The 18,658-nt window shown below is 50.6% G+C and overlaps 5 protein-coding genes across 5 annotated transcripts; 2 read left to right on the plus strand and 3 right to left on the minus strand.

Annotated features, from left to right (window-relative positions):
* Window positions 1-6,440: 6,440 nt before the first annotated feature.
* Window positions 6,441-7,644, plus strand: N7533_005589 (C2H2-type zinc finger protein; the record flags this gene model as incomplete). Its single annotated transcript, XM_057102239.1, has 4 exons — window positions 6,441-6,898; window positions 6,967-7,167; window positions 7,282-7,448; window positions 7,526-7,644. The coding sequence occupies 4 exons, from the start codon at window positions 6,441-6,443 to the stop codon at window positions 7,642-7,644; spliced, it is 945 nt and encodes a 314-aa protein (XP_056961869.1).
* Window positions 7,645-8,715: 1,071 nt separating this feature from the next.
* Window positions 8,716-10,329, minus strand: N7533_005590 (uncharacterized protein; the record flags this gene model as incomplete). The annotated part of the gene is made up of 1 exon (XM_057102240.1): window positions 8,716-10,329. One exon carries the CDS (start codon window positions 10,327-10,329, stop codon window positions 8,716-8,718), a length of 1,614 nt encoding a protein of 537 aa, XP_056961870.1.
* Window positions 10,330-11,030: 701 nt separating this feature from the next.
* N7533_005591 (putative plasma membrane SNARE protein (Sec9)) lies at window positions 11,031-12,379 on the minus strand (the record flags this gene model as incomplete). The annotated part of the gene is made up of 2 exons (XM_057102241.1): window positions 11,031-11,090; window positions 11,153-12,379. The coding sequence occupies 2 exons, from the start codon at window positions 12,377-12,379 to the stop codon at window positions 11,031-11,033; spliced, it is 1,287 nt and encodes a 428-aa protein (XP_056961871.1).
* A 474-nt stretch (window positions 12,380-12,853) lies between these two features.
* On the plus strand, window positions 12,854-15,172 carry N7533_005592 (Sec1 family protein; the record flags this gene model as incomplete). The annotated part of the gene is made up of 4 exons (XM_057102242.1): window positions 12,854-12,925; window positions 12,979-13,174; window positions 13,418-13,629; window positions 13,682-15,172. 4 exons carry the CDS (start codon window positions 12,854-12,856, stop codon window positions 15,170-15,172), a joined length of 1,971 nt encoding a protein of 656 aa, XP_056961872.1.
* Window positions 15,173-15,304: 132 nt separating this feature from the next.
* On the minus strand, window positions 15,305-18,607 carry N7533_005593 (telomere length regulation TEL2 family protein; the record flags this gene model as incomplete). The annotated part of the gene is made up of 6 exons (XM_057102243.1): window positions 15,305-15,782; window positions 15,842-16,561; window positions 16,613-17,162; window positions 17,223-17,309; window positions 17,360-17,710; window positions 17,779-18,607. 6 exons carry the CDS (start codon window positions 18,605-18,607, stop codon window positions 15,305-15,307), a joined length of 3,015 nt encoding a protein of 1,004 aa, XP_056961873.1.
* Between the last annotated feature and the right edge of the window lie 51 nt (window positions 18,608-18,658).

Consider the following 18,658-nt stretch of genomic DNA (forward strand, 5'->3'; position numbering starts at 1 on the left):
GCCCATTGTGATCTCGAACGGTTGGGGGTTTGTGGGTGAGAGTCCGGAAGAAGAAAAGAGCCAAAAGTGGATGGTTCGGGGAAGTGCGGTTCTGCTCCATTGGCGTCAGCCCCCGGCGTTTCAGGTGCCCTTAGCGTCGACCCTGAGGGTGGCAGTGTTGTGCCTAGCGGCAACAGCGGAGCCCACAGGATCGAAGACAGGGATTGTTCTTTGCAAGAGGGAAGAGGGGCCAACGGGCTTTTGCGGGGGACTAGTTGCGCCCCAACGTCATGGCTGAACATGGCTTGCAGGGATGTGCTACAGAGTACAAATGTAGAATGGGTAATTGATGCTAGTATTCGTATAGAATGTATACGGAGTAGATGACTGCATGAACATAGTACCGTATGTGCATATTGTAAACTGTATACTGTACATACATCGATGCACCTGTAGCTAAACAAAAATAGCACTCCTCGAGCCCAGGAACCTTCGACTTTGGTACAGGAGAAAAGTCGCCTCCTCGAGACATACCACGTTGACCAAGACAACACTGCACGGGACAGACGCGTCAGCTCTTGATGGGGCACTGCTAAGCATCGGTGTCAATTGGTCGATCCCACACTGCCAAGGTCGGCTATCGACTATCTGCCGTCCTCAAGTGGAGACTAACTAACCAAATTTGAGACTAGTTCACCAGTGGGTAACTTCTGCACAAACAAGAATGTGGTGGAACTCCTCTGATCCGTGCGGGACCCAGTTAAACTACAGCGGATAAACCCCAAGCCCATCCCATTAGTGTGCCAATGGCAGTCACTAGCCTTTTTTCTAATTTCTTTTTCTTTTTTCCCTTCTCATCGTGGACGGTGGAGGGTGGAGGAAGGCCGGTATCGGGTGTACATGTAATGTTCTGCTACCCGCCAATCACCGCTTGTCCAAAGCTCCTTTTTTTTGGTATTGATTCCTTTTCTTCCCTTTTCAGGGGCAAAATTACCATTTAGCCAGTTTAGAGGTACTCCATCCCAAGGTGGATCGCACCAGGTGTGTGGTTCTCTTGAACGTTTCAAACTTCTCTGTCTATAATATGGTTATGGTAATTTCCTTTCTTTCTATCTATAGAAACATAATTACTAGATGACGCGGATGATGCAAAAAGCCATTGACTCTGTCAGAGATTGAGGAATCCAATAGATACTGTGTCATGAGTGTGAATGCAGAAATGCAACGTTAGCCCTCCCCCTCTCCCCCTCCTTCTCGGTATGCGCAATACTAGCACATGAGACAAAAAGTCAACCTTGAATTTAGAGGACAATCGCCGACGATCTGCCGTGTGGACACCGCCAAGATCGGAGCCCCGTGCAGATGACAGATGAACCAGGATGGTTTGCCCTAGTAGGCGTGGTTCCTGGACGATTGGCGTTTGGATCGTCGATGTCATTGTATATCCAGCGATCTCTGTTATCTGATGGAGATATTCATCTACATAGTACGGTATGGAGCATGAAGCAGCAAATTGCAGATGGTGTCAATCTTAAGAACTCTCGATCAAGTCAATCAGCGGACCCCGTACCGAGTACTCCGTCCATACATACACAAACCGGCAATTGGTCTGGGGAAATGGGGATGATTTCTCCGAAAATTCAGCGATACTGACCGCCCTTTTCTTCTCTTCCCTCTTGACAGCCGTGCGTGACCTTTGACGTCCGAGAGGAGAGGAGAGGAGAGGAGAGAAGAAGAATCCAGGGGAGCCTGAGAGTCTGACATGTATTTTGGCGCGTTCCTCGGATAGTGAACATGTGTCCAACACCGCACTGGGCCAAGCGTTATGCTGGCCTTTTCCAGTAACGCGTCATAATCCTAGGCATGGTGGAAAAATGACATGCAAATCAGAGAAAGAGAAGAGCAAAAAAACAAGAATCTCAAATCAAATCATTTTCTGTGCCGTGTCACCCCCCTCCCACTTCCACTTCCACTCTCTATTGAGGCCAAGAAGCGGTCAACTGCGCTCTTGCTCTTCCTCGACATGGGCAACATCCACGACTGCCCCACATATCCCGTGTCATAAGCTTGGGCCTCCGTTTTCTGTCGTGATGGTGGGTGGAGCGATGGTTCGGAGATACACTTTGCGGATTCGCGATCGTCTCTGTATCTTCTTGGTGTGCTCATCCGGCTGCCTCCGTCTTCCCATGGCGGTGGTTACCCAACGGTCGGCACCAAAACAATGTCCTCTTTCAGGGGAAAGATTCAAGTCCGAAGCTGACAATTCCCGGGGACAAATATCGTCAGAGATACATTGGTTTCGAACCAGGTGAAACCGGGAGGCTTTTGGCACTCTCCACTTATTGGGCACGAATGCCTACCAAGCCATATCTGTCATGCCCTCACCCTTCCCAACTAGGTAATTACTGGTCAACTTGCAGTTCAACTAAAGCGCAACCCTCCGGGCCCCCCGGGGAGGACTCCCTCTGTAGCAGAACAAGAATCTGACGTAGCTCGGTGAGTCGAGTGGGCCAGTAGACACGGCATAGGAAAAGGGGGTAAGACAGCAGCTTTGGTGCTTGTTTTTTTTTTTCAGGTCGAGTCTCGAAACGGGGCCAAATGAAATTGCACTCCATCAAAAAGACCCGGACCAGAACACTTCCCTTCGTCCTCCCGCGTCTCCTATCCTATAGTCCCTAACTATGGCCCGTCTCGTTCCTACTACGATGTGTGTGTCCCACTGAACCGATCGTTGCCCGACCCAGCTCAACTCCGAGCCAGGCCTTTGAACTGAATCACCCCTAGTACATGAAAGGTTTGCTTCTCCGAATGGCTCATCTCCGTTGTGCCGTCCAGATAGCGGGAGGAATCGTCGAACTCTGCCCTCTCCGGATTATGATCCGGGAGTCAAGACTACTCAGGCCTATAGTTTTTGGCATTTAGAATTTAGAATTTGGAGTCGAACCACCATCTCCCACGAACTCCAACCATTCACACGGGATCGTAGGGACCCACGGTTATCCTCTAGGAACAACTTCCCAGACCCATGGGCATTACATTGAAGTTTACCGCATGCGGCAAACCCACGCCGGGTGATAATCTGAGAGACGAACTGCCGTTCGCCGTGGGATGCTCGTATCTCACTTCATTTACTTTCTTATGCTTTGGCTTTTCTAGAAAAGCACCTTAACCATGGATCATCCGGCCACCGTGGGACGTGGGCGGCAATTTTTTTTTTTTTTGATTTTTGGGCTGGGTGGAATGCGGAGAAGGGAAATTAATCACCAGGGCGAGGCTTGCCAGTCCGTGGATCCGACAGGTGAATTTCCGAGCAGCTCTCCGCAGTGGCGGTGGTTCCCGTGAAGCCCGAGGATCCCAAGACTCCTCTCTTGTCTCAAATGAGTAGCCATGGGACCGTAGGGAGTGCATGGGTTATAGTCCGGCGATGGCTTCCGGCGATAAATTGCTCGTCGAAGAGAACTTCTACCGGAAATAGTTAGGTGTAAAGTTTAAGTAGGAGGGGCTTCTTCAGCCTCCCTCGGCTCATCTCCTTGTGATCGAGAAGCTTAGCGGGGTGGGAGGGGAAGAGGGGGGGGAATAGTTTCGAGTTAGCAGTTGGCATCGATCAAAAAGAGCTCCACCTTAATAAATCAGCGTGGATATCGCCATCGCAGCCACGAACTCGACCTCAACCACCTTGACCACCTCGACCTCGAGAAGAGTAGCTGGAAGGAGGGGCACGATTTGCTCGGTCCTCCACTGTGATGTGTCCGATCCTGGGTAGCGCTCGCATCTGCCGCGCTATTGCAGGAGCCGCGCCGCTAATGTCCCCATGGCGGGATGTGCTGGTCCGCTCTCTGACGTCGTTGTTCAGCTGAGGACTCCGAGATACGAGAAAGGAATGACACACCTTTCCCAGCCCGGTCGCAGGTCGCACGGCTAAGTGATACAGGTCGCATGGCGCCGAAAGGACGAGGACCCGACTCTGCAGAAGAAACCATATATCGTCATGTATCTACTTTGTACCCTAGAGGAAGTATGTAGTCCATCCACCGCTGCATTGCTATGTAATCGGCGGAAGACTACTTCGTACGGGATATCTTGATCGAGTGGAGGTGGATAAAGTATTGAAGTTTATGGAGCACAACTTTACAATTTGCCATTTAAGAGTGGTGCTCAATGCGAACATTCCACCTCGACCATATGCAGGAGGAATACGGAGTACATCTATCTATCCCCACCATGAGGTGTCGAATGGGTCTTGAACTGGAGTAAGGCTGGGACTGGGACTGGGACTGGGACTGGGAGGAAACAGGGGGCTCTTGCGCGTGGGTGTCAAAAAACCGTCGTCATCATGCGCATTTTTTACCCATTGGCTGGTAAATTCCTCGAGAGAGTGAGAGAGGAGAGGAGAATGTAGGCGTCAATAATGCACAGGCTATCGAATCGATAATGCTAGGTAAAAGCGATTTCTTCCCGAACATACAGAGAGGCACGGAGTCAGTATACTTTCAATGGCATGGCACTACTAGTGTACACCGTAAATGGGGTCAAAAGGCAAAAAGAAGAAAAAAAAGCAAATCAAATCAAATGAAATCAAATAAAGCCAACAGGTGAAGTAAGGTCGCCTCCCACGCTAAACCTAAGATGGCCCGTGTCAAAGGCCTCCCCTCCCTCGCTATCCCACATGCAGTACTAATTGTCCAGTACATGGCTGAACACCCTGCGTGAGAATCGTCATTTTGTCCCATTTGGAATTTGTCCTATTTTCTTTTTTTTTTCCTTTTTTTCATTTCCATTTTGGCCCAGTTTTGCCTTTTTGCCTCCGGGAGGGTCTTCTCTGTCTACACCAATAATGGGCTGTCCAAAGTTGTCCCCCCCGTGGAAACCCCCCCCCCTCCTCAAGGACTCCCACATTTGGGTTTGCCTTGAGAGGCGTAACCCTAACCTGGGGGTTCAAGCTTCACTTTTGGGATTTCTCTTATAGGAATTTGAAAATACTTGTAGATTTAATCCTATAAATTTTTTTTTTTAATTTTTTTTTATCACAGATAGTATATAGCTACAAATAATGTCTCTCCATCTCTCCCTAAATCAAATATAGTCAGTAATCACTCCAAGACATACTAGAAAAGCCTCCCCCGACCCCCCACGCAACGGGTATACCCTTTGACGTATGGGATCACCATCCCCGCCGCCTTGAAACACAGTCAGGGCGAACCTTGGTCGCTGCATCGTGAGTTTATTTCTTGGCGTCCCTTTCTTTTTTTCTCCTTTTTCCCTCTTCGCGTTTAGCGCGCCCCGCAGACACGGCACAGATGGACCATTCAGAGGCATTTCACAGGGGACATTCTCTTCCTGCCCGTCCCTCAATGCTCCACTCCAACAGAAAGTAAAGCGTGGACTTGCCTCTGCCCCCCCCTCCTTCTCTCTCCCCTTTTTGGCGGACTGAGGTCACCGACTGCTTTTTGGGTCCCATGATGGTTCCCCCTTTCGTAACATTTAGCCATCTGTCGAGGGTATGTATGTCCGATCCCGGAGTCCCCTATGGTTGCCGAGCGTGGGTTCTTTGGTTCTGTGGTTCTCTATGGAGAAGAGTACCTAGGTACCGGCTCTCTGATTTCTTCTGGTTCTGGAAAACTGAATACTTCAAGATGGATCAACGGTACTCCGTACAGGGACAGCTAACATTACATTACATTCTTTGCAGCGCGTCTAAGATGGAGGGGTTCTCTCGATCTTCCATTCCTCAACCTAATCGGTGCATATTGAATGGGGGATTATTGAAATTTGATGATACAAAAAAGCCCGAGATCATCGTCATATCAAGAGTCAACTGGATGACTCCATCAGGAACATACATAGTAGAATTGAAGAGGGTCCGAGGAACTGGTTCTCGAGGATAGAGAAGACAGAAAGAGTGCCACTTTTGGCACTAAGCAATGCCTCCAATCCTGCAGGATAAAAGACGAGAAAAGAAAAGAAAAGAAAAATAATAATAAATCAAATAAATAAAAAATCAAATAAAAATAAAATACAAAATAAAAATAAAAATGGACCCCAGGGAAAAGGTAAAGGTAAAATTACATGTAAAAGTGTTTCGAGGATCTGCAACCGTCGTCAGTGGCTCTTTGGAGTTATCGTGCCTCAACTCACTTCGAGGAAGGTTATACTGTTTGTCCCTTCTTAAGCTTCGCCGATCCCCTTTCCCCAGACTGCCTTTTTTTTCTTTCTCCCTGATCGATCCAGAAAATCTAAAGAAATAAGGGGATCTTCTGCTTATCACTTCCTCCTTTCACCCTTTCTTCTACTTTATACCCTCTCTCTACCTTACACACACACACCACCTTACTCTTCCCTCTTGGATCATCGACAGTCGATCACTTCTCAACTCCCCCTCATACAACTTTTCTTCTTACTTCCCTTGAAGATATTCGGCGCGCGATATCTCTCGCGACCCGCGACAAACACATACACCCTCAATGACGATGGTAATGGAAAACCAAAACCGCCCATATGGCGGCATGAGCTTCGACAATGTCTATCATCACACTCCTCCTCAATTCACAGACCCGTGGGCTGCCGCGCACACTACCTCGCACTCGACACCTCCAGTCTACGCGACTTCCATGGGTAACGGTGCCAGCATTCCCGTCAACTCGGTGAAGCAAGATGAAGTCGGACGGGCTGCCGCCATGTCGATGCCTTACCCCAACATCCCCGTTTCCGCGCCCTCCCTTGTTCCTGCGAGCAACTACACAACCGGATATGGGCCTGAAGTGATGGGTCTGCAACACGAAGTGCCTCGCACGACCTTTGAGCAAGCTCCCTCATACACCACCGCTCCCCCCATGAGCAGCTTTGCGCCGCCTAGCTATGCGCCAGTCAGCTACGCCCCAATTCACCCCCAATCACAAGACCCTCGTCGCATTTCTCACTCGTAAGTTCAGCCCATCACAATCGCATACTTGCAATTTCCCCATTTCTGACCCTTGACCCCCCCCCCAGAGATGCTCGCGTCGGCTCTTCTCAACCTCCCGCGTCCGCTCCCACCTTTGGCGATGCCCTCGACGCTAGCCGTGGAATGGTGGCGCTCAGCCAGGACTTGACCCCCCCGAAACATCTACGGACCTCGCGGGACAACACGAGGATCCGCCGATTCCTACGGTTTCCCCTCCACTCACTCATCTGCCTCTTCGATCTCCTCGGGTAGCAACTACCCCTACTACAGCGCATCCGTAGGCTCCGTGGACTCCTCCGTGACCGACTACAGCTCCACAACATCTGAGTCATACGAGTCGCGTACTCTCCCCGGCCGACCAGCCTTCTGGCTGGTAGCGCGCCTCCAGGACCCCAGTCCATGATGAGCCAATTCAGTTCGAAGATGCCTTCCAATACCCAGAAGAAGCACAAGTGCAAGGTCTGCGATAAGCGATTCACTCGCCCTTCTTCGTTGCAAACACACATGTACAGCCACACCGGCGAGAAACGTAAGTTTTCACTATTGCACAATTTCTCTTGGACTAAAAAGAGTCAAAAAAAAACATGAGACTAACTAAGTTTACAGCATTCGCGTGTGATGTGGAGGGTTGCGGGCGACACTTCTCCGTTGTCTCAAACTTGCGCCGACACAAGAAGGTCCACAAGGGCGAGAAGGACACTGGCTCCCCCGATGAGGATGAGTAAATCACGCATCAGTGCATACTCTGAAAATCTTCAATTCTGCGACGAATGAACCTGCTTCATCTCCGCGCGCTCTTTCTTAGGCCCCTGACTCCATGGCCACAATCCTTTCGCCAAATTATCCACGCCTCTCCCGCTACGGCCGTCTTCCATCTGGAGTTAGCCCGGCCAACTGCGTTAGCTGGCCATTTCAGATGGCAATCCTTGTACAACAGCTTGGACCTCATCTTCACCCGCCCCTTTCTATCTCACACATTCTCATTTCAACCTCCCGATCGGGTGTCGGGAGAATCATCTCGTACCCAACAAATGGGTCTGTGACCGTGGATCTTTATCTCTTACATCAGGGGCTGCGAAAAGGAAGAGCTTTTTTCCGACGTTTCTCTTTTTTGTGACCTTTTTTTCCCTTTCTCTTTTCTATTACCCCCCCACGTTATGACCATAGAGGTGCCGGCTGGTTTGCGTTCATGGTTTACACTTCTTTCTTATTCTTTCGCTAGACCTGGGAGTCTCCTTCTGCTTTTTCGATACCAATGGGCTTGTGATGATGCGATGTTTTCTCTTTTCTGGGGCATTTACTATTGTCTTTTCTTTATCTTCACCTTTTCTTCTTTCCTCCACCTCCACAGCAGGCAACCACTTTTTTCTTCTCTTCTTAATATTCTTCACCTTGCATCTGTCTCGCATGGTCTAGAGCCTTCTATCTTACATTTTCACATTTCTTCCTGTCTGCTGAGTCGTGTCTGCGAATGTGCTTCCAACTCTCCTTCTGTCTGTTTCTTCCTTAGCCGGCTCTACTGTGTTTCAATCGTACCGTGTGTACAGTTTGGGATTTGGTGTTGGTTTGATACCCTTGGCATTGGTGTGAGAGTGGTTGTTTATTAATTTTTATCTACATTTCGGTGAACCCAGCGGAGCGTGACTGCGATATCAAGCCCGCTGGTGTCTTCCACTACAGTCACTATAGTAAAAAAAAACTATTGTCTAATCAACAATTGAGCGCTTCAGTGAACATCTGACTCCACTCTTCCTTTGTAAATGTAAAATATGACTGTCTACTGGTTCTATACTCTCTCACAGTCTACTGTAAGCTCTTCCTGCTCCAAGACTCTTCGCTGCAGCTCGTCCAGCCCTTCGTCCAAACACTGCACCCGAAGTCAATCCACTACCACCAGGATAATTATCATGGAAAAGACCACCCAGCATCTCCCCAACACAGTACAAACCAGGTACCTCCTGTCCCGTCGTCTCCGAAACCACAGCAGCCGTCTCCGGATTAACAGCCAATCCCCCAAAAGTAAAAGTAACACCAGCAGTAACCCTCACAGCCAAAAACGGCGCCCGATCAATCGGTAACGCCCAATTCGACTTTGGCACCGTCAACCCGGACGTACTCACTCCATCCTTGACAGCAGGATCCCACTTCTTCCCCGCCAAACTATCCCGAACAGCATCATTGTACTCAGCAACCGTATCCAAAAACCTCTGTCTCCCAGTCAATCCAACCTCAACACACCTATCCGCCAATTCCTCAACACTATCCCCGACCAAATGTCTCGTCACAGAAGCCCTATACTCCTCCTCCCGTAACCACCCCGTCGTCCGCGCATCCCAAACCTGAAACGCAACCTGACCCGGCTGCGCCAGAATTCGCCGCCCAATCATCGCATACGTGTAGTTCCGCATGTCAGACCCTTCATCCACGAATCTCTCCCCGTCCCGATTAACCATTATCCCAAGCGGATAGCCCGATTTCGTGAACTCGTTCGACACACCCCTATCTCCGCCGTGGGCAGGTGCGTCTGCGTCCCAAGCTACGCTGTGACATCCGGACCAATTCCCGGCCGTCTTTGCAGAGACGTCTCGCTGCGCGATCTGGAGGAGATCACCGGTGTTATAGGGTGTTCCCCGGACGCGAGCTGCATCCCATCCCGGCCCGAGATATTGGGCTCGGAGTTGGGGATTTGCTTCGAAGCCGCCGGCTGCGAGGATGACGGCTTTGGCGCGGATGGCGAACTTTGCACGGCTGGTCCTCGTGCTGATATTCGCGTCCTTGACGCTGGTGCTGGCGCGGTGGTGACCTTCAACACCGATGACGGCGCCAGATCCCGATCCCGCGTCCGTGAGAAGTTTTGACACGGCCATATCGAAGAAGATTCGCACGCCGTTCTTCTCTGCAGCACGTATGTGATCCTCAATCAGGCCTTTACCGCCATCTTCTGTTTTCAGCGCAAGGCCGCCCCAGAATTTGATGCGGTTGTCTACTTCGTATGCTTGGCGATTGAAGGATAATTGGAAGCGGATGCCGTTCTGCGCCAGCCAGGCGATGGTGCTGCGCGAGTCTTGGACTAGGATCTTGGCTAGGGCTGGATCTGTGCGGCCGTTCGTCATGCGGTTTAAGTCATGGGCGAAGTCTGCTTCGGAGTAGATGGGCATGTCGATTCGGTTGGCTTTCTCCGGGTCGTTGACGTTGTTTACCAGTGGGAGGAGGTCGGGGAGGCCATTGTGGACGGTGCGGAAGGCTCCTGCGGTGAAGTAGCTGTTGCCGCCGGCCCAGGTTTGGGGACATTTGTCTAGGAGGATTATGTCTGCTTCTGGGTTTGTTTGGGCGGCGGAGAGGGCGGCGGAGAAGCCTGCGTTGCCGCTGCCTATGACGAGGATGTCGCAGGATGAGGGGGTCGTAGACATGGTGGAAGGGTGAAGAGGAGGGCTTATGATTGAAAGCTGGATCTCCGTGGAATGAAGCTGGCTGAGATGCAGCAAGTTGTCGTTACACAGCAGTTCTTATACTTCGAAAGTGTAAATGCCGTCGGGGAGTCGCAGTCCGGGGATGCCCCACACGCCCCCGCGGACGGAGAGTCACTCTCCGTTGGCTGCAACTTCGAGTTGAAGGAGGACCTCGTTGAAATCGATGGAGCCTATAGAATGCAGTATGCATATTTGTATTTGTATTTGTTGACAATGAGTTCGAATTCCAGTTCGCAGAGCTTTGTAACGAGTGTAGTAAAATGTCTAGGCTCGGCTGGCATACCGTCGATGTCACCAGATGAACACACTAGCCAGCTACCGAGTTTGAAGGTTAAGTTGATAGTTTGGATATCATTTTCTTACGTACCACCGAAAGACAATACCGCTGAGAATGTAACAATTGGGTGACAATTATGATACTGAATTGATAGTCTAAATGGCTGGTCCAACATCCCACCAGCGCAGCGCAACACCGCAGTGGCACCAAATGCAGAAGAAATGAACGACCACCTAGAACGCCGGCCGTTGTTTGTGATTAATATCTGTAATGAGAGGTCATCCCATGAGGTCGATGTCGATGTCGATGATAAGCGAACTGTACAGCACCAGGCATGTCCCAGCTCTTCCCGAAGCGGTCAGGTTTAATTGATGCGGTCCAGCTTGGCCCGGTTCATGGCAATCTGATCGTCGACAAAGTCGCTCTGTAGAAGAAATTGGTTAGAAAAACAGTCAGACAGTAGAAATGAAGCCTCCGAGTACTAACCTTGCCAGTAATACGATCCAGGTGTCGGTTCTGCTCGTCGAGCTCCTTGCCAGTAGCCTTGGCAAGACCATTCAGCCGGCCAGCGGCACCGCTGAGCAGGTCCAAGTTCTGCTCGATCTCGTCTTCCATCTGCTCGTCTTCACTGTCGGCCTCGAACTGGTACTTGGCTCGCTCGGTAACACTGGCCTTCTTGCCCTTGCCCTGCCTGGCCGACTCGCGGTCGATATCACGGAAAACACGCTCCATACGGGCATTGGTCTGGTAGGCTTCATTGCGGGTTCCGGTACGTTGATCACGTTCCTCGCGATGCGTGTTGAGGGTTCGCTCGTCACGCTCACGACGGCGTGAAGCGCTGGTGAAAGGATTGGAGACATGCACAGCGAACATACTTCCGTTGAGGGTCTTCAATTCCCGAGCCTTTTCCTGCGCAAGACGTCCCTCCACTGTAGCCATGTCCAAGTTCTTCTCTGCACCGTGGACCATCTCACCCTGTGCGCCTAGACGGGCCAGAGTTGAACGACCGGTCTCTTCGGCCTGGGCTGCAACTCGGAGGGCGTTCCGGGTGGAGGCAACATCGCCTTGCTTCATGAAGCGCATTTCTTGCTTGGTAGCCTGAACTTGTTCCTCCTCCTCTTCTTCCGCTGTCAACTGTCGGTCTTGGTAGGTGGCCATGCTGTACTCATTGCTGCCGCCACCGTAGTTGGCCGGTTGGTCGTTTGAGTATGGAGGCGGGGCGCCAGATTGAGGTGTCCCCTGGCCATCATTACTGGCACCGTTACTGGCACCACCACCGAAAAGCTCATTACGAGCGGCGTCGGCATTGGGATCGTTGGGGTCGGTGCTGCCTAGACCTCCATAACCTCCCGATCCATATCGTGAGGCGCCGGCGCCAGCGCCAGAACTCCCACTTCCACTGCCAAATCGGTCACTGCCATATCCTCCCTGGTTACCATAGCGGTTGGCAGCATATCCACCTCCCTGGTACTTGTTATCACCTGGGATATCGTGGGGTCCGCCTGCGGGGGCGGGGGATCCCATGCCACCCGCCGGGGGAGGAGCTACACCGGCGTTGATCTTGGCCTTGGTGTAGGCATCGAGGGGGGCAGGCTGAGCGTAAGGGTTGGTGGACTGCGCGGGGCTCTTATTCTTGGATCGACCGAAAAGACCACGACGGGTCGACTCTTCGGAGTCGGCATCGGATTTATCGGATTTCTTGAAGATTCCCATGACGCAGGCGGGTATGAGGTTGGGATTTCTTTTTGGAAGAGGATGCTTGTGAGATGAATCAATGAGACGGAGGTTTCGGGGGTAAGATTTTTAGATGATCAAACGAGGAGAGGAAATTAAAGGGAAAGAGTAGGGGAGTGCGAGGCGAGAAAATGTTTCGATTGAATTAATTGATTGGCGCCTCAGGGGAGCGGCGGCGATGTACAAAGTGCCCAATGTATACAACAAATAAGAACGTGACGGATGTGACATGCAGTAAAAGTGGCAATTTTGGTCATATTACCGCATTCATACCTCAGTACAGCTGACTCAGCCCTTGAATACCCCACTAGTCTCAAAGAGGGTAGCTTCGCCTCTCCGCCCGCTATTTTTGGGTTTTGGCTGCTTTTCGCTTGTTGCTTGCTGCCTGTCCACTGCCCCCCCGTCACTGCCCCCCCGTCACTGCGCCCACTTGACTTCGCCCTCCTCGCACAGATGGCACCTCAGGGAGATGCCGACTACTGCAGAGATCAGGCTCGCAGGGAACTGCTAGCCCTTCTGGAAGGCGTGAGTAATGGTACTCTCTACCACTCTCCGAGCTCTCTGCTAATGCTGCCTAGGCTCGGGGAAAGAAGAACCTCGTCATCAGTCAGGAGCTGGCAGGTCCAGTTGGCCTGTTCGTCAAGTTCTCCGAACTTCAGCAGTACGGCGTAGACCGCATCTTCCTGTTGGAAAATGCAAACATCGATTCGTCGCAGCGCAATGTCGTCTTCCTGGTTCGTGGTGAGAAGGCTCATCACCTCCGGACCGTCGCAGGTACGTGACTTCCTCGCCCTTCTCTGTCTGCCATTGCATTGTTTTACCCGCTTCCCCCCTGTCTCGTTGGGACTCCAGCAGTTACATATGAGCTTCCATCTCTATGTAATCGGTTGTGGCTTCGGCCTACGCTCCCTAGATTGAAATCTGGTCATTTTTCGCTCATTTATCTGGCTTTCATCAAGTAGCCCGCCGATCGATAGTCATCAGATTGAGCTAACATCATCCTTCCTTTCTTTTTAGAACAGATCAAACGCCTACAGAACAATGGCAATATCCAGCATGAGTTCTCCATCCTCCTCACCCCTCGACGCACCCTCGTAAGCAATGCCGTCCTAGAAGATGCGGGGATCATCGGAGATGTCACAATCGCCGAGTTCCCACTCCACTTCTTGCCACTGGAACAGGATATCTTATCACTAGAATTAGACGATGCCTTCGGTGACTTGTATCTGGTAAGTGAATTCACTCATGTCACGCTCTGAATCCCTCGCTGACTCCCCTTAGAACAAGGACCCCGGCTGCATTTTCCATGCCGCCAAGGCACTAATGGGCATCCAACAGAGACACGGGTACTTTCCGCGTATTGTAGGAAAAGGCGACAATGCGCGTCGTCTGGCGGACCTTCTGCTGCGCATGCGAAAAGAGCTGGATGCCGAGGAAAGCTCCGGACTGGCTGATACCTCTATGCGAGGTCTTCTTCCATCCGCTGACACGGAGAATCTGATCATCATCGACCGTGATGTCGATTTTGGCACACCACTACTAACTCAACTCACCTATGAGGGCTTGGTAGATGAATTTGTGGGCATCAAAAACAACCAAGCCGAAGTGGACACTAGTATCGTCGGCCAAGCTGCAGGGCCACAAGCTCAAGAGTCTTCCAAGGCACCCCAGCAGGCCAAACAAGGGTTGAAGAGAAAGATTCAACTTGACGCGTCAGATCAGCTGTTCAATCAATTGCGAGACGCCAATTTTGTTATTGTCGGTGACCTCCTGCACAGAGTGGCCCGTCGCCTGGAAACTGACTATGAGACACGCCACTCGGCCAAGTCTACAAACGAACTACGCGAGTTCGTCAACAAGTTACCGACTTACCAAATAGAACACCAAAGCCTTCGGGTTCATACTAATCTTGCCGAGGAGATCATGAGGCTGACTCGCTCCGAGACCTTCCGGAAGATGCTGGAGATCCAGCAGAACAGCGCAGCAGGCATTGACCCTACGAACCAGCATGAGAACATTGAAGAGCTCATTGCGCGAGACGTGCCTTTGAAGAATATACTCCGATTGCTGTGTCTGGAGTCGTGCATGAATGGTGGACTGCGTCCCCGTGACCTGGAGAACTTCAAAAGACAGGTTCTGCAAGGTTACGGTCATCAACATCTTCTCACTTTCTGGGCACTAGAGAAGATGGAACTTTTACAACCCCGGTCCTCTGCTACTGCAATGCTCCTCCCCACGTCTGGTGCACAGGCAGGCACCAAGACAAACTATGGATATCTCCGAAAGAATCTACGACTGGTAATTGAGGACGTCAGCGAGAAAGACCCCAATGACATTTCCTACGTGTACAGTGGCTTTGCTCCCCTTAGCGTACGGCTGGTCCAATGCGTTTTACAAAAACCCTACATGCTGTCGCTCATTAAGAGTGGTACACCGGTTGCAACAGTAAATAACGCCAGTGCGGCGTCTCCCGGCTGGCTCGGGTTCGAGGACGTGGTCAAGAGTGCTCGCGGTGCCACATTCAGCATCGTTCAAAAGGGCGACGACAAAGCTGTCCGGGCCCGACAGACGATCAGTGGAAACAACGGCACGAAGAACGTATATGTATTCTTCTTAGGTGGCATTACATTCACCGAGATTGCTGCGCTACGGTTCATCGCAGCCCAGGAGGCTCCGCGTCGGAGAATTATCATTTGTACCACGGGTGTTATTAGCGGTGACCGTATGATGGACGCTGCCATTGAAAAGGGTAGCTTCGCCAAAACTGAATAAACTATACATCATGAACCTCAAATCTAGTCCTATCTAGAATAATATCACGATATCACACTTCTCAAAGTTAATTCTTTCTCATATGTATGCGTAACTGGCTCTAATATTTCATGTGGATTCAAGTTTCAAGTTTCAATACTTGAAGCCTGAGTTGACACCCATCAATCGACCTTGATACCGTTCAATAACCTCTCCAAGCCGGACCATCACCCCAGCCGAAAGTGTCCTGATTTGCTCGTTTGGATCGACTGTGGCGCCAAGACTTGATTTATTGCTGGACGGTGTACGGTCAAAGACCCCGGAGGCCCATTCGCGTAGCTCGATCACTTGCGAGGCGTACTCAGTGACCAGTCGCTCCTCCCCATTGGAACCGCAAGCGATGTTCAAGTCCACAATTGCGAGGAATAGATTCAGCAGCGCGGCGGCCACAGTCGGTTCACTTGACGCGGGGCTCGTGTGCAGAGAAAGAAGTAGAGATAGAGTTTCATGGGTCAAGCCCGGTAGAAAAGGAGTATGAGGGCCTGCCGTCGAGACGACCAGAGAAATCGTCTGGAGAAAAAGGCTGAGGATATGCGGAACGAAGAATGGGTTGTAGGAAGGCGCAGATGATCTGGACTCGGTTAGTGATGACATTCGCCAAAAGTTAGGGAGCAAAGCTCAACGACTCACGAGGAGAACTGTAGCATCATGATTTCGAAGCGTCCTTGAAGAGGATAGAAGAATCCCTCGGCAAGAACCTTGTTCAAGTCCTTCGCCATGCCTTTTTGTCTCTGGGTCTCACGATCCTGACGCTTCTTCTCAACCTCCATGCGCGATGAGAAAGTGCGCACTTTCAATGCACTAGGGCCGGTAAGCTCATCTGCGGCGTTAGCAGCCAATGGCTGCAACGACGCCTGCGACAGCTTCTGTGTCAATTTTGCGATTGGGGACTCGTTCTCCGAACCTAGGAACATAGTCTCCAATGCAGGCGATAGCCGTTTTGAAGGGAACGAGGTATCTTGTAGCTTCGGGAGACTCAAAGCTCGGGCATCATCTTCTCCGTTTCCTGCTACTTCGCGGGCACTCAGGCCCAGAGCTGTCAGCACAGCAGATCGTTGGACCTGGGAGAGATCGCCGTCGAAAAAGATCGCAGTAAACCAGCGGCCCATTTTGAGGGGCTGCGAAACGATCAATGCAATCATGCTTTGAAGACGAGACTCGTGGAACTGTGGATGTTTATTATCGTTGTTGAGGCCTACTATTGTAAGAGCCAATTCCTCGATTTGCTCAGCAAGCTCGCTGCCAAAGCCAGTTTTGCGGCGGATCAGAGATGGCGCGGTGGTAATGGCAAGCTGATGACGTTCCACGTTCTCGGTATCCCGTAAGTAAGTGACAAGATCTCGAATGTACCTAGGTGTTGATTAGTGATATGCCCATCTGGAATATTAATGAGATACTTACACAGGAGCAATGGGCTTGTTTCGTTGGACAAGTGTAGGATCTTCATCGTCGTCATCGTCGTCATCATCGGGCTTTTCGTAGGGAATCAGATCTTCGTCTTCATCGCTTGCATCACTACTGTCATCAATTTCTTCGATAGCAACGATCTTACTCCTTTGCTGTTGCCCTGAACGTGGTTGTGGTCGTTTGTCGCTGTTTACACGAGGTTCCTTCTGGGGTTTCTGGTGAGTCATTGATTGTTGCGTCTGCAATGCTTTGATAGATTCCAGTAGCCCGACTCTGTCTTGCACTTTAGTCAGACTAAGATACCAGCATGCTTCCTCACTTTGCATCTCTTCGAGGTCGAATTTGAGTGATTTTCCTGGCTCTTCGATAATCTCAGATATCGCGGTGCCAACAATCATGCCGAGAAATCGTGCTCTATTTGATGATGCTGCCAGCCTGTTAGAGACTGCATTGAGGAAAACGCCAGTGCGACCAATATCCTTGACTTGGGATGGGTCAAGTTGTCTCAAATGACCAGCGGTGAGAAGAATAGTCTGGGCATTGGCTGTAATATTTCAATCGTCAGTCTCAAAATAAACGAAACTAAGACTCGAAACTAACACACCATTTTGGGTAATGAGTGGGACGTGTTTGACGTTAAACTTGTCACCAAAGGTTTCGAGGCTACGCACAAGTAATGTTTTGAGAGAATCTGGTTGCATTTGTTAGACGTATATCTCCGCATAAAACGAGGAAACTTACCACTAGAGTCGTGGTATGCGGCTAAAATGGCTCGACGCAACCCTATGGTCTGTATTGAGCCGCCTTGACTCTTACACAACCACTCTGATATTTGATTTTTTAGATATGATCGATCGCCAATAATTGTAGAGCATAAAGCCGCCACGCTGGAGATGATCTCGGTATTGGTGGCTAGCTGTTCATGGTCTCCTGAATTCTCTGCTGAAAAGTAACGCTTCTGGATGTCGCGGAATATAGCCTCGAGCATGACGAGTTGTTCTGACTGCCGAAGATGGTCTAGAAGCAGGCCAAATCTATTCACGAGCTGCTGATCGAGAAGCAGAGCCGAGTAGATTTCTCGCACGAGCTGATCTATAAGCAAGTTAGAAAATGCCATTTGATTTTGAGTATTTTGTCATGCTTGCCTGCATAACCCAAACTTAGACCTCGGCCTGTCAAGAAAGCGAGAGATCCCCAGCCGCTTTCGTCGTCCACTTGTAGCTTCGAAGCCATATAGGCAACATTATTACCAAGCCATGACGTATAGCGAGACCCTTCTCCCGTCCAAGAAATAGAGGACGGAAATTCAGATTCATTAGAGAGAGTAAGTGCCTCGGCTGCTGTTGAGAGAATTTTCCCAGCGCCAACAAGAGACGCTAGCTCACGCCACGCAACCTGCTCTTTTGTTTTGTTGCCATGCAGGACTGAAATGTCTGAATGAAGTCGGAACAAAAGATCTTTGGGTTCCAATAAAGAAGCAAGAACGGAAAGAAGATCCCGAATCGCAAGTGAGGTGTTAGAACCTTCCGCTTGTTGAACATTGGCCCGAGCTGATGCTATTTGAGATCGGAGCTGAGTGATCAGAGATCCAAGACCTGCCACACTGCTAAGACATCGCAAAATAGCTGCACGGGTCTTGTTTTCCTTCGACGTCTTGACCTTTTTATCCAGTGATGCCCAATGACCAGGGATGGTGGTGCTGACTAAAAGTCGGAGGATTTGAGCTGCTGTTGGACTGGGAATTCGAATGTCAAGATCTTGAATCTGTCTGGATGTGTTGAAAGGGTCAATGGCGGATAATATAGTGAATAGTTCGTCCTGATCAGGTTCGGATCCCAGAATATCAATGGCTTGTTGTGAAGATATATCATGTTGATCAAAATCAATGGTGGGCTTCGCGGGATTCTCGCGAGCCTGAACCTCAGCAGCGACCAGGGGTGAGTTCTGATCTCGCTTCACAGTTTTAACGGCAGTCAATAGGCCATCCATTGTTAGAGTTGAATCACCGGGATGAAGTCGAAAGCCAAGTTGAACTGCCGC

The sequence above is a fragment of the Penicillium manginii genome (genome assembly GCF_028828005.1).
Source record: "Penicillium manginii strain IBT 31320 chromosome Unknown utg000004l:1.0-7231830.0:1.0-7236170.0, whole genome shotgun sequence".
In the NCBI taxonomy this organism is placed as follows: Eukaryota; Fungi; Ascomycota; class Eurotiomycetes; order Eurotiales; family Aspergillaceae; genus Penicillium; species Penicillium manginii.